This window comes from Lactuca serriola, chromosome 5, assembly GCF_051521515.1.
Source record: "Lactuca serriola cultivar US96UC23 chromosome 5, Lser_US96UC23_V15, whole genome shotgun sequence".
Classification (NCBI taxonomy): domain Eukaryota; kingdom Viridiplantae; phylum Streptophyta; class Magnoliopsida; order Asterales; family Asteraceae; genus Lactuca; species Lactuca serriola.
In genome coordinates this window covers 174120774-174135492 of record NC_136412.1, presented here as the reverse complement: position 1 = coordinate 174135492, position 14719 = coordinate 174120774, and the positions used below count along the sequence as shown (strand labels likewise).

General features: G+C 41.0%; 1 protein-coding gene and 1 pseudogene across 1 annotated transcript; one reads left to right on the top strand and one right to left on the bottom strand.

The window, feature by feature from the left end:
- Positions 1–9546: 9546 nt before the first annotated feature.
- On the top strand, positions 9547–10760 carry RBL13 (RHOMBOID-like protein 13). Its single transcript, XM_079001311.1, has one exon. It carries the CDS (start codon positions 9802–9804, stop codon positions 10594–10596), a length of 795 nt encoding a protein of 264 aa, XP_078857437.1. The 5' UTR covers positions 9547–9801; the 3' UTR covers positions 10597–10760.
- A 1178-nt stretch (positions 10761–11938) lies between these two features.
- On the bottom strand, positions 11939–13385 carry LOC145049957 (BTB/POZ and MATH domain-containing protein 4 pseudogene; annotated as a pseudogene).
- Positions 13386–14719: the final 1334 nt, after the last annotated feature.

The following is a 14719-nucleotide window of genomic DNA, read 5'->3' as shown; positions in this document are numbered from 1 at the left end:
ACTCCCACAATGCACCTCCCGGTATCGACCGACCCAGGTTCCTCCGAACACTGCCATCAAACCCCTATAAAGTCCAACTCATTCTCACAGAGTCACGACAACTGCTTCAAGCCGACCACCGGCTGCTTTCTCTGATAACAACACTTATCAACCAATGATCACCCGATGATACTTCCATCATTCTAAATCACATAATCACTTGTCTCTCACAAACTAGATATCCCCTGAACCACCAGGTCCTGACCCGGTATCAAGCTACTACCCCTTTCCTCGACTGGCATATCCTTTATCGCATTCACTCCCGGGACTTATCCCACTTTACTTTCCAAATCCAACTCATTTCTTTCCGTGCTGACAGGATGACACATCCTTCAGCTCTGGAGCAACTCCCATGAGCTCTCCTCTGCAATCACATATAATGTTGAACCTGCTCTAACATTTTCAGGCTAGAAAAACCCGACATACTGACGATACCTCCAGACATCCCCAGGATGAATTACCGCTACATACATAACCTCCTGATCACATCCATACTGGAAATCCAAGGCTCCATCCTTTCATCCCTTTCGAACTCCTCTGGTTCTAGACCACCGGAATTTCTTCCGTGACCTCAACCGACACCCAACCCGGATGTGCTTCCATACCACTGGCACAATCAAAGTACTTACTACCAATAGCTGAAGTACTGCCAATAATCCACTTACTCCAGTTCCTCCTCTTTTGGAGTACCCACGCTCCTTCCGGAGCTACATGCCTTTCCTTTCCAGGAAATCCACTCAACAACCCTTACCGCACCTGCACATGCCACTGAGCTAAACTTCACTCTACATTATCCATGTAGAGCAACTGTTATTCTCAAACTTCCATGAACTCTGAATCTGCTTGCAAGGACTCTCGGGTCCATGCACCGCCTTCCACTAACATGATCAATACTTGGGGCCAGACCGTATTAATTATCATCCTATGGTGATGCCTTTTCTCACTCTCCTTGAACCGATCCACTAACACACACAGAGTCTTCAGCATGGCTGGACCGCCTTACCAGGCCTTCAGCCTATTTGGACCACTCTCGGAACCTTCAGCATGTCTAGACCGCCCTCCTGGGCCTTCAGCCTGTCTGGACCGTTCCCCGAGCCTTCGGCCTGACTGGTACGCCCACATGCCTTCAGTCTGTTCGGACCGCTCAAAACTGTCTTACGTCACCCTGAACCATTCCTTCCGGAAATCTCTCCCGTACATACTGTTCTAGCCCACTTGGGGTTCCGAACTCTAACTCCATTCCTTATACTCGAATCTCGGCCTATCCCTAGGCCCAACCTTGGTCTGTATCCCGCCCCACTCGTCTGCCACTTATTTATACCAGCCCACACTCTTGGCTGACTGAAACACTGTTGAATCCCAAACAGCTAATCAACCTCAAATACTTGTCGATCCTCCGGAGAATTTTCCAATTCTCCCCACTTAGAGCACTGACCACCAACCACCGGTGACCCAACCGGCATAACTTAAATATTCTTACTCAACAAATTCTCTTATACTTGAGCTGATTCTAAACGAGCAACCTCCACAAAACCACGTTCCGGCATCGCGCATCTCGAACTCTAAGGGAGTTCGACTCCCCGCTGCACTTCTCAAAACATAATTGCTATACCCGACAACAAGACCGTATAACCAAATTCTGACCATCAATTCCTTGGATGCTAACCATTTATAACTCCTTACTACTATCACTTTCAACCAAACCATGAGACACGCAGAACGGCAAAAAAAAATACAACACCACAAAATAACAAGATAACCAGACAACAACAAAACGACAACATACCCGCAACCGCATCCGGCTCTGCTCTGACCTCCTCTGTTGTGAGCTAAAAAGCGCACCCCTAAGCCCTCGGAGGCTCCGCTCCACCCTGGCCCCCGCTAGTAGTCCTCAAAGTGGCCGGTGCTGGAACCTGCACTAGCCTGGAAACAAACTGTGGACAGTTGGCCCTCCAGTGACCAACCTGATTGCACTAATAACAAATCCTCATATCCTGAAATGGGGCTGACTGATGGCAATCCCTCGCATAGTGCCCCTCTCTTCCGCACTTGCGACACGCACCACCGGACCTACAAACTTCAGTATGACCCTTCCCGCACTTCTCACAAGTACGGCCGCTATGACTGCCCAACCTGGAATCAACGGTCTTGGACCGTCTCGGCACCTGCGACTGCACCAGGGCCTGACTCTGCTCTCTCAACTGCAACTCAATCTCCAACTCATGCCGCCGAGCGGCCTCCTGCAAATCCAGTAAGGTCTCGCACCTCTGCGTGGACACAAACTTCCTAATATCCCTCTCGAGCATACTCAGATATCGGGACATCTGAGCCTGCTCTGAAGCAAATTCAGGGAAAAACATCACCCTCTCGGTGAACATCCTGGTGATCTCCGTCACCGACTCTGAATCCTATTTCAGTTCCAAAAACTCCCAAGCCAACCCGTGGAACATAACGATTACTGAACATCTCCCGGAATAAGATCCCGTGATCAACCTCCACCAATCCTTCGCCCCGAGCCTCAAAAGGTTCAGAGCACACCTCACCCTCTGATCCGCAGGGCATGAACACGTGAAGAAACAACCCTCCACGTCTGACAACCACCTCATAGCACCGATCGGATCCTGAACTCCATCGAAAGTAGGGTGCTTCGTATTATCGAAGCCCCGATACTGAAAACCTCGACCGGTTCCTCCCCCTGTCACTGATACACCCATTGTAGCTGCCGCGGCAGCCGCCTCTGTGAGAGTTGCATAGCGCTCATCAAAGTACTCAACCATGGCGGTCTTGATCGACCCAACCATCTCCGGCAACTCAGCTCGAAGCATAGAAACAACCTCATCATGCAGGATCTCACGAATCCTGACATCCAATTCATCCTTACTTATCTGACCAATGACCTCGGGTGGCACTAACCCACCCTGACCGCCCTCTCCGGATCCCGATCCTGACCCGGATTCACCCCTAGCATGCCTCGTAACCACCATACTGAAAATACGCCGCAAGAAAATCAGATGCTTCCCCAATAACCCGGGAACCAACTCCTAACCCGAACCTAGGGGTTGTGACTTCCTTGCCACGCGTATAGGTCCTGTGCTTTCAGTAGTACGGGCCCATACTACCTTCCACACCTACCCATATTTGTCTCAAGTATCATCATAACACCCTAACAATATACAGAAATGCAGCGAGCGATTAAATCCTCGCTCCTAGAGGAATGCTAAATATTCATATCTGGCCTCCTGGCCTCTCACTACCCACCCAATCCATGAAACTTCCACCGACCCTGCAGCATTAGTGTATACTAACCACACATAACGCTGGACCTGATAGACTTTCGAATATCCAATTCTACCCTAAGGTCGAATCAAACATTCTCAGGCTATAAGATCTTGATTATGCATAGTCGTGATGCATACACTAAACAACTACAGTAAGGATGTCAATTTCATATAAGGAAAACCCTAGGTTAATAGGCATCATATAATCAGGCAATTCTATCATGCAAATTCCTGAAGATTCCTAGCCTAGTACTAGCATGTTGTTCTAACATATCACATAATCAAATAACTTGCATGGTATTTTGGGGTCTACTTACTGGCTCTGGCTGATTGTACCTCCGCATCCTCCTCTACTTATTTTTGAAAACCATTTCAATTTCACTTTGAAAACTCTCCTTGATTTGAGACTGGATTCACACGAATGTTCCTCCAATTCACTCAAACCAAGGCTCTGATACTAACTTGTAACGACCATAAAATTCGAGCCAAATTAAAACATTTTAATTCATTCAAAACCATTAAGTTCATACATTTGTTTTCAAAATAGTTTAAACATCAGAGCATTTCCCAGAACCATATCACATAAATCATAAAACATGAGGAGCGCTACGATCACGCCTTCGCCTTGCCACGGTCTCCTGAAGTACCTAAAACAATACACTGAAACTGTAACCCCGAAAGCTTAGTGATTTACCCCCCAAAATACCAACCACAATACCATACACATAACATATCATATCATGAACAGAACAGCCATGCATATCGAGTCTACAGTGTGACTGGTCCACCTCCACCAGGCCTTCAGTCCACTCGGTCCACCCTCTCTCCGAGTCTATAGTATGACTGGTCCGCCCGCACCGGGCCTTCAGTCTGTCTGGTCCACTCTTTGAGCCTCGGCACGTCTGGTTCGCCCTCTTGGGGACTTCAGCCTATCTGGACCGCTCACTGGGCCTTCGGTCTAACCGGTCCGCCTTGGGTATGTTGGCCTACAGCACAAAGCAGGACCCGCCTCAACCCAACCCCAGTCCAAAAACCATGTGCACATAAACATACAATCATATAGCAATTCACAACTAATCAACCGATCTAGCAGATCACATAACATAGCAACATCCTAACCAGGATACCGACCTAACCGGTCACTAACATATCATCATCCTATATACCAGGATACCAACCTTAACCAGGTCTCTAACATAGCATCATCCTATATACCAGGATATCGACCTTAACCAGGTCTCTAACATAGCTTCTTCCTATATACCAGGATACCGACCTCAACCATGTCTCTAACGTAGCATCATCCTATATACCAGGATACCGACCTTAACCAAGTCTCTAACATAGCATCATCCTATATACCAGGATATCGACCTTAACCAGGTCTCTAACATAGCATCATCCTATATACCAGGATACCGACCTTAACCATGTCTCTAACATAGCATCATCCTATATACCAGGATACCGACCTTAACCAGGTCTCTAACATAGCATCATCCTATATACCAGGATACCGACCTTAACCATGTCTCTAACATAGCATCATCATATATACTAGGATACAAACATAGCAAAGCAATAACATAACAAACAACTACCCAGATTCCCATCCGATAAAGGGCCGGCCTTGGTGCCTTAGACCCTATCGATATAGTGAGGATAACTCACCTGTAACTGCCAACTGAAAAGATAAGATCACACTGCTCCAATATCCGACACGAACTCCACCACTAATCAATACTAAAAGACTGAACTCAATAAATACCAATAATTACAAAAATACCCCTGGAAGTTAAATTGGTCAACCCTTGGTCAAAGTCAAAGTCCTCAGTCAAAGACAAACTTCCTAACTGACTCTACTCGCTTAGTCAACACGCTGACTCGTCGAGTCCCCATGCTCTGAAAACTCCCATGTCACGACTCAACTCGCCGAGTTGCCCCAAGACTCGCCGAGTCCAACTACTCTGAATCCCTTCACGCTCAACTCACCGAGTCATCCCTCAACTCGCCGATTCACCGTTCAACCCGGAAGGTTAGGACTCCTCGACCAGACTCATTGAGTCCAAGAACAGACTCGCCGATTCCAAGACAACATTCAACAGACTCGACAAGTTGTTCTTCCAACTCGTCAAGTTCCTGCCTATCTTCATCCAACTCGCCGAGTCTACCCATGCGACTCGCCGAGTATCTCCAGCTCTTAACCCATGCAGTGGCTTTTCAAGCCATGCTGGGGCTCAAATCCATAGATCTATCCTTCTACAAGCTATCCCTCACGTAAAGTTGCAAACTTTACATGATATCAAGGAGATATAAACTCAAAACACACTAAGGCTTGGGTTTTAGACAAAAGAGGCTTCAATAATCATCCAAGGACTGGAACTTTATGAACTTAGGACTCAAAAGAGGTTCAGATCTGAAGTTTCAGCTTCAGATCTAGCTTCTATAACAATTCCCCCAACCAAGGAAAACCCTAGCCTCCACATATGAATGATTCTAGAAGAAAAGGTCAAGGTAACAGCTTAATACCTCACAAATGTGTCCTAAACTGGAGTGGATTCTAGATCCACACGAAATCCTTGATGGTTGCCTCTTTCTCTTCAAGTCTCCTCCACCAAATTCACTTCTCAAAGCTCCAAACACTCTCCAAGCTCTCACTCACGGCTATTAGGGTTTCTGGGACTCAAAAGGAATGTAAGGAGGCTAAAGAGAGGGTATTATGTTCTTTATATATGGCACAAACTCCGGATTAGGGTTTTTTTTCTCATTCCAGCACCAACTCGCCGAGTCCAGCCTCTGACTCGTCGAGTTCGTCACTTAACGCGTGACCAAGGTCGCGACTCGACTCGCCGAGTCGGCCTCCCTTATTTACACTAAGAACCCTAAACTTGCACTTCTGAACTCGGGGTGTTACAGCTAAAGGTTAGCGGATCAAGGATTCATTATTGGTCGGGGTGCATGAATTTCATTAGTATTAGATTAAGGATAGTATGGGAAGGCAGTCGCCTGAATGAACCGACTTTTAGTTTAAATCGGGTTCTAGGGAGGACTGTCTGAGTGGCCCGTAGTGGAGATGTGGGAACACTACCCTAGGTTAGTTGTAACAGCGGACTTCGAGGACGAAGTTTGATATAAGTGGGGGAGAATTGTAAGATCCCGATGTTGATGTATTTTCAATTTTAAACATATGTATGAAAGAATATTGCATTTTAGCCCTTGGGTTTGAAAGGATTGCAATTTGGTCCATAGTGGCAATATGGTAATTCCGTCTAGAAGTAGTACGCTAGGCGTACTAGGGCATACCCTAGTACGCTGGGTGTATACCTCGTACCCAGGGCGTACGTAAAGAAAGTGCAAACCCTATTTTTTTGGGTTTTGTCCATATATAAACCCCATTATAGCCTCATGTTTCATTTCTTCATCAGCCTCCCTCTGTGAAAAATGAACCCAAGCAAACCCTAAGTGAGAAAAGTGCATTTTGAGCCCATTGGAGTGTTTTGGATGAGTTCTTGAAGAAGAAGAAGGTGATGAGAAGAGCTTGGAGATGGGAAACATCTTGGATATGAGATTTCCCTCTTGTTAGCAACCTCCGGTAGGTATAAAGTTCACAACTTGATCACTCCATCTTGTAGATCTAGACATTTCTTCCTTTAAAACACTTTTTGTCCCAAATATGGTGATTCTTAAGCATGACATGTTCTTACCCAATAATTTGCCCTTTCAGACCTTATGAGGTGTCTTAAGTCATAAAAATGTGATATTGGGGGTTAGTTTCACTCCATGCATGCTATAGAAGGTCTTAATGCATTAAGATGTTGTGATTTTGTATTTTAAGCACTTAATGGACATGCAAAGTCATAAAGTTGGAAACTTTATGACTCTTGAGGGTATTTTGGCTTTGGATTTGACTTTGGACGTGAAGATTTGGAGTATTAAGTTCTTAATGGGGAAAGGGCTGAATTGGCGTGTACGCTGGGGGTACCAAGTGGTACACAGTGCGTACGCGGTCAACGCCCCGTAAGCTGGTCAACCACCGAGCATGCCTCGCATACAAAAGAGTATGCCCAATGTACTCGGCTGAGTCGAATCGGTCGGGTTGGCTCGGTCGGGTTGGCTCGGCTAGGTGTTGACTTTGACTTTGACCAAGTTGGACTTAAGGGTATTTTGGATTGTGCTTGAGAATTGGTCATTTGGATGGATAGGTGACGGTTAGAGATGAGATTCGGAGTCGGGACCTCATCAACTGATGTTCATATTAAGAGTTGAGTCTTACTCACTGTACTTATGGGTCGAAGGCACCAAGGCCGACCCATTGGATTGGATATCTTGTTATATGATAGTATGTTATTATGCTATAGAGACCTATTAGATCGGTATCCTGGTATATAAGATATTAGCATGCGGTAGTAATCTGTAGATCTGTCTGTTTGCTTGTTGACTGGTTATATGATTATATGTTATGTATATGTCGACATGTTATGTTTGATTGGGTTGAGGCGGTCCTGCTTTGTGCTGAAGGCCAAGATACCCAGGGCGGTCCAGATAGACTATAGGCCCTACGAGGCAGTCTAGTCAGGCCGAAGGCCCGGAGAGCGGTTCAGATAGGCTGTAGGCCCTGCGTGGCGGTCTAGTCATGTTGAAGGCTCGGAGAGTGGTCCAGATAGGTTGTAGGGCCTGCGAGGCGGTCTAGTTAGGCTGAAGGCTCATTTATGCATGTTGTTGTTTGTTATGTTTATGTGGTGGTACTCTGGGGGAACTGACTAAGCTTTGGTTTATAGTTTAGTTTATTGTTTCAAGTACTTCTGATGATCACGGAAAGGCGAAGGCATGAACGTACACATCCTCCTGTTTTATGGCCTTATGATTTTGGGATACTCTGATATTGATAAACACTTTGGAAACAATGATTTTGTAGATATTTTATGATTATGAGTTGTTTTGAAAAGTTTAAAATTGTTGTATTTTTTAGTTGTTACAATGCCATACCGTGGTTCCTAGTTGAAGACAACTTAATTTATTAAGCTCTAAATCTGTTAAGTCCTTTTTCCAAACATTCCAGAAGGCTTCTTAGGACCCTTAAGGTTCATAAAATCCAAACTTTATGGGTATGCATGCACATTCATGTCCTTCACTCAAACTAGGTAAAAAGGTAAGAAAATGACATAAATCTCATGCATGGCTTTCAAAACACCGTTAACTTCTAGATCCAGAAGATAAAATGCTTTAAGGGCCTTGGTGAGTGATAAAGTTGCTAACTTTATCACTCCCAATTATTCAAACTTCCAAAATAGACCTTAATATTATAACTTTCCAAGATCTATTAGAAATAAACCATAAAGATTAAGTCTTGAAGACTTACAATGGTCCAAAAGATGATTACAAAGGTAGAGATGAGTTGTTTGATGGATCATTGCACTAGAAATCTTCTTCTTCTTCGTTCAAAGGTCACAACATCACCAAAATGAGCTCAAAAGCTTGAAAGGTGGCTAGAGTTTGATCTTATGTACATAGAGGAGTGATGAAGACCGATGGTGGACAAAACCTAGCCATCACATCCTTTAAATAGGGCTCAAGGCTTGAAATCTAGAGTTTTGAACCTTGTTGTCACCTTGTCGTGGCTAATACATGACCACGTCATGGTGGCTTAATGAAATCCGCAATTCATGCTACTTTGCCACGTCGTGGATTCGTTATCACCACATCGTGGCTACCAAAAAATTCACCATATTAAAACATGAAATTCATACCTAAAACCGAGTGTTATAGTTGAGAGAGAGAGAGAGAGAGAGAGAGAGAGAGAGAGAGAGAGAGAGAGAGACGTTCTTAATGATGAGGGGGGGGGGGAGGAGGCGTATGGTTGGGGGCTACTTTATTTAATATTAATTAACACAAAAGATAAAACAAAAAGGAATATCTTTTGAAATAAGGGTAAAAATGTAATTTTATATGAGAGTTTAACAACAAATTTTAACGAAGTTAGTCGATAGTTAGTTATAAGGGTCATTTATATGCGGAATTTTCATCAAAAAGGACCAGCTATTTGCTAAGTTTTGTCAAAAAGACCATTAATGCAAAAAAAAAAAAAAAAAAAAAAAAAAAAAGTTTTATAAAGTCCGTTTTAAAAACAATTTTAAAACTATAAGGATCATTTGTGAAAATTTATAAAAAAAAGGTAAGCATTGTAAACGAGGGATGTGAAGGATGAAGTGTGCACCAATAACAATAAATGTGTAACGATATTTTTCTGATTGCCCAAAGAAACATCTCACCAGTCACCTCTATATTGAATAGACGACCGACCTCTGCTCTGAGAGTAAGATTGAGTGAATCAACGGGGTTATCGATCTGCCGCGAACAATTTTCTTGAAGATCTACAATTACAAACAACAACAACACTATATCAAAATCATCCCTTTCCAAGGTAAACCCTAGATCTCTACTTGATCAATAAATGGTGGTAAACTTTCTTTCCCTTATTTTCTAAATGGGGAAACCATTGTTCTACGAGATCCTTGAAAAACCATCCACTAGTTGTATTATAGGATTATGCACTTTAATTTGGTTCTACATACACAAGAAGAACATCGGGTATTCTCATGTGGGTTTGAGTTATGAAACGGCTGTCGAAGGTCACCATTGGAGGATCATAACCTCTGCATTTTCGCATATAAGTGTTCTTCATCTTGTTTTCAATATGAGTGCACTTTGGAGCCTTGGAGTTGTTGAGCAATTAGGGCATATGGGTTTAGGAGTGGGTTATTATCTTCATTACTCGATTGTTTTGGTAGTGTTATCTGGTTTGCTAGTTTTGGGAAGCTACCATGTTCTTATCAATCGATTCAAATTTGAGTATTTCAGAAGAGTTACCGCTGTTGGGTATTCTTGTGTTGTTTTTGGATGGATGACGATTCTTTCAGTGAGGCAACCTTCATCAAAATTGAATCTTTTTGGGTTTCTTTCACTTCCCATTAGTTTTGCCCCTTTTGAATCGCTTATATTTACTTCAATCATTGTTCCACAAGCAAGTTTTCTAGGGCATTTATCTGGGATTATTATCGGGTATTCGATTGCTTGGGGTTTGATCCATGGAATGAATAATTATTGGGCTGTTTCTATGGTGGGATGGATTTTGATTGTTTTTGGTATCAGTTTGAAGCAATCGGGTGCTTATGATTTTCAGTTTCTTGAAATTGAATCTGTTACAGATCCTTGTTTACCTGGTAATGGCAGGATGTTGCAAATGAGCTCTCTTTTGGATGCTCGTGATGAACTTGTATAGTGATTGTGAAAGAGGCATGTAATGATTTCTTGACAAATTTCTGATTTTATTATAATCTTTTATGTTAGTTTCGTATATGTGGTTAAAGATGTAGTCTTTGTTGGCTTTTGATATTGTGGAACTTTGGTTAATGACAAGTTTTAGGTGAAAATGTTTGGTTTAAATTGTGTTGTTGTAACTATATGCATGCATTAGTTTCTTTTTTGTGGGGACTTTATGATTTATTATCCTTTTCTGTTATCAGAATTGCTTGTTGATTGTGATACCCGATGAAATTTTGTGTTTGTTTCTCTTCAATATATGTTTAGTTCATGTGTGTTGACCTCATGTTCATTAAGGCACCTTTTTTTTTCTTCTTCTTTTTCTTTTTCTTATTAAATAGCTTATTTTGATTTACTAATGCTAATAAGCACTTTTGAGTGTGTGGATGGAATAAAATGAAAAATGTTAATTACACATGGAAAACAATTTACCTTTTTATAACGTTAAACCTCGTGTGGAACTTAGCCTTGTTTTTCGTATATACTCATAATTTGTGAAACATGAAAAACCAACTTATAAGATTATTATGTTTTGGTACTACATAGGTTAAATCCCAATATTTTTTTCTTTCTAAACTCTTTTTTGGTACTCTATAAGTTAATAAACATTTTGAGAAAAAACATGTTTAATTTTGTAATAAATAAGCAATCACAAACACTCCATCTAAGTGTTGTTTAGAGAATATTGTCTGGATAAATGATGTTTGAAGAGTATTTAAGGAAGTTATGGCGAATCCAAGGAAATGAAGAGTTAAAATAAACTGGGACAACCTTGTTAAGAGTTACGACTTAAAGTGGAAAACCCCATTTTCCATGTCTTGCTCTATTAAGTCGGTCTTTATGTATTAAGTCAAAAAGAACATGCAGATTGCCAAATTAAGATTTGGCTCCATTAAGTTCATTCATTAAAAAAAATAACATCTTAGTTTGTTACCTTATCTAATTCCACAATGTCAGGGATAATGGCATTGTTCATTTAGGTCAGTTTGTGACAAACGATGACTATTTTCATATATGAAAAATAGACATGCATTTCATGAATTCCGATTCCTAATATAGTTTATTAGGTTCTAAACTTTTAACATTCATTACACAACAAAAAGCATATTCTAAATAAATCTCGTTTTAGAAAAATATATTCTTTTATTAACAAAGCAATATACTTACATTTTCAGTTTATGGACCAAATCTTTTTCATCATTTACACAATAATGGTGTTTTAAATGATCACGCATAATGTAATTGGGAATTTGGTACCTCATTATGTGATGTTAGTTGAATACTTATTCAATAATAATTCATTTTTAATCAATTTTAGAATATTTTATATTTTAGCAATTTATATAATTCTCTGTATTATAACATGTTCTTGGTAGGTAGTTACAGAAATATTGTACATGAAAAACACCAAAACCACAATCAAGTTCTTTGTCTAACCCTCCTCCCATTTGCATCACCGCCATCAGAAAGTTGACCACAAACACTCCGTGACTTTGCCCCACCACCACCACCACCAATGCTACACTCGTCTTCACACCCCGCCACCATTTTCAAAATCTCAGACTGCAACTTTGGACACTCTTCTTTCAAATACTCAAATCCATCTGATCGCATCACAGCTGCATTTCAAACATAAAAAATAAGAGTCCTCAACTGACAGTTGACAGTTGACAATTGATAGAATACCTGCAAGGTTTTGAGAAGCAAATCTCATGGTCAAGGTCAACTCCCTCTGGTCCAAAGAATTGAGAGTGAAAAACAGGGGATCGAGCAGCCAATACCAATTTATGAGCATGAAACTTTTCTCCAGCAACATTAAAGACAACATCTGCAGCTTCTGTGTTATCCAGTAGCATACCAAAATGTGATCCAATGTCAGATTCTGGGACCTGAATTGTATGCAACCTAGAACAATCTAAAGCAGAAACAACCACTCCTACAGTACAATTGATTTTCAAGCAGTCGTCTTTCAGATAATCTGAAGTTTCTAGCATTTGTCGCCTGTAAAAACGCTTGTATCCCCTTTCATCCAAAATGATAAAATGTGGATTTTAGTTAAAAGTTAAAACAAATAGTAAGCTTGATGTTAAAACCTACCACTCTGTATTTCAATGTATATGGACCACTCTCGAGAGACCGATCAAAATGGCTATGAACTTTGTGCTTTCCTTTCCCACTCTGATCTACCAGAGTCAACTCAAACAACGCCCTTACATCGGTGCCCTCACTCGCAAGAGCAATGAAAACCGAAACATAAGTCGAATTGTCTTCCTGGTTCTTCCCATCAGGGTAGAAGTATATAGACCACTGGAACCCTCCCACCGTGAAATCATCACTGGCGATGTACTTACCGATTCCTATGCCCTTAGATAACGAATAACCTTGGATTACGAACCGGTGAGAGCCGTTAACCGTCTCCGTCACCGACCGGGAGCTAGTTGGTGAGTTAACCAGGGTGTTTTTCTCATCGTCTGACATTATTATTGCATAGGGTTAAGGGAAATCGAAAGTCATGGAAGATTAGGTAAACTGGAGACCTTGCAAGAAATTCAATTGAACTCCAACTCAATTTATTGCAAGTTCTCTAAGGATGATTTTGGAATTACCAATCTAATCTAATGATGATCGAGAATTTGTGTGATTTTCTTGGAGATCTCTTTCGCCGGCAACCGTTGTTATATTGCCGCAATGTCACCCTGGCTATAAATTGGCTTACCGAGAGAGCCGTGTATGAAACCGTTAACTTGGATTAAGGAGGGAGCCAAGTATGAAACTACGTCGTTCTTTTAGGTTAATTTTAACTTATTTAGGAAGTTTTTCCGGTTGATCTTAAAAAAAAGTTAGTAACAATTTTGGCCATAATTAACAAGGTGACCTTTCCAATTAAGACCAATCACCCGGTTTTAATCAAATATCCCATAATTAGGATTGATTTGGTTTTGTTTGTTAACCAACTATTTGTAGAATAGTATATTAAAGAAATTAAGTCATCAACCTCTCATATAAACAAAGAAATTGAATCAATTTATAGCTAAACAATAAATGGACAACATGTTTCCTAGCAATTCATGTTACATTGTTGGTACAATTCCAATGTTCATGCTACATAATGGCATAACATTCATTTTAAGCTAGACAAGGACCAAACACGCAATTAAAACAAAGAATAAAGACATTCCGAGTTAAACAAATAAGTTAGGAACCAAACATATAAATTACCTCAAACCATAGGGACCATTCATGTAATTTACTCATCTATAAATATGTTTTGTATATGAATACCAAAAAAAACATAAGTTGTTTCATCAAATATAAAACAAAGAAATTCCATTGTGTAAGATAAACCGATTCTATGCTATACATCATACATATCCTAGATTCTACTAGGAATTCCCAACCCTTACCACTCGCAATATCAAGAACCTCAATCAGCACCGCTAGTTGCCTTATGCATGCAAGTTGTATACAAAATAGGATTACATAGGCTGTCAAATGATGATTCTACCCTAAGTCCACAACCAAACAAGGAACATGGAATGAGGCCAAATTGATCATTCTAGGGCTATATAATTCTAATCGTATACAACTTTAAAAACATACACTTAGCAAATAACTGAGCCGATATCAATTCCAAGTAATACATAACATCAAGTTCTGCTAGGCTATAAGGCATCACACAAATTAGACAATTTTATCATATGATTCCTGAAGGTATCCTTAGCCTTAATCTAGCATGCAATTCTCATATCAAGCTGTCACACCCCAAAACCACGAACGGTGGAAACGTTCTGGGGCGGAGGACGTCATGTATGCATCACAACAAATGTAGAGTAGTAAACAAGCAACAACATCATCCATTGCATTAATAGTATAATTTTAGTTACAAGTGTTTTCTTTCATAGTACAAGACATGATGATAACTTATCAAAATAAAAGACGAGTCTTGACTGCTCCGTCTCCTCTGAACCTTGTATCGACACCTGTCTATTTGTAACCTGAGAATACAAGTTATTTTGAAAGAGTAGATCAACATTTAAGCTGGTGAGTTCATAAGTATTTAATGTCATTGCTTTGATTAGTTG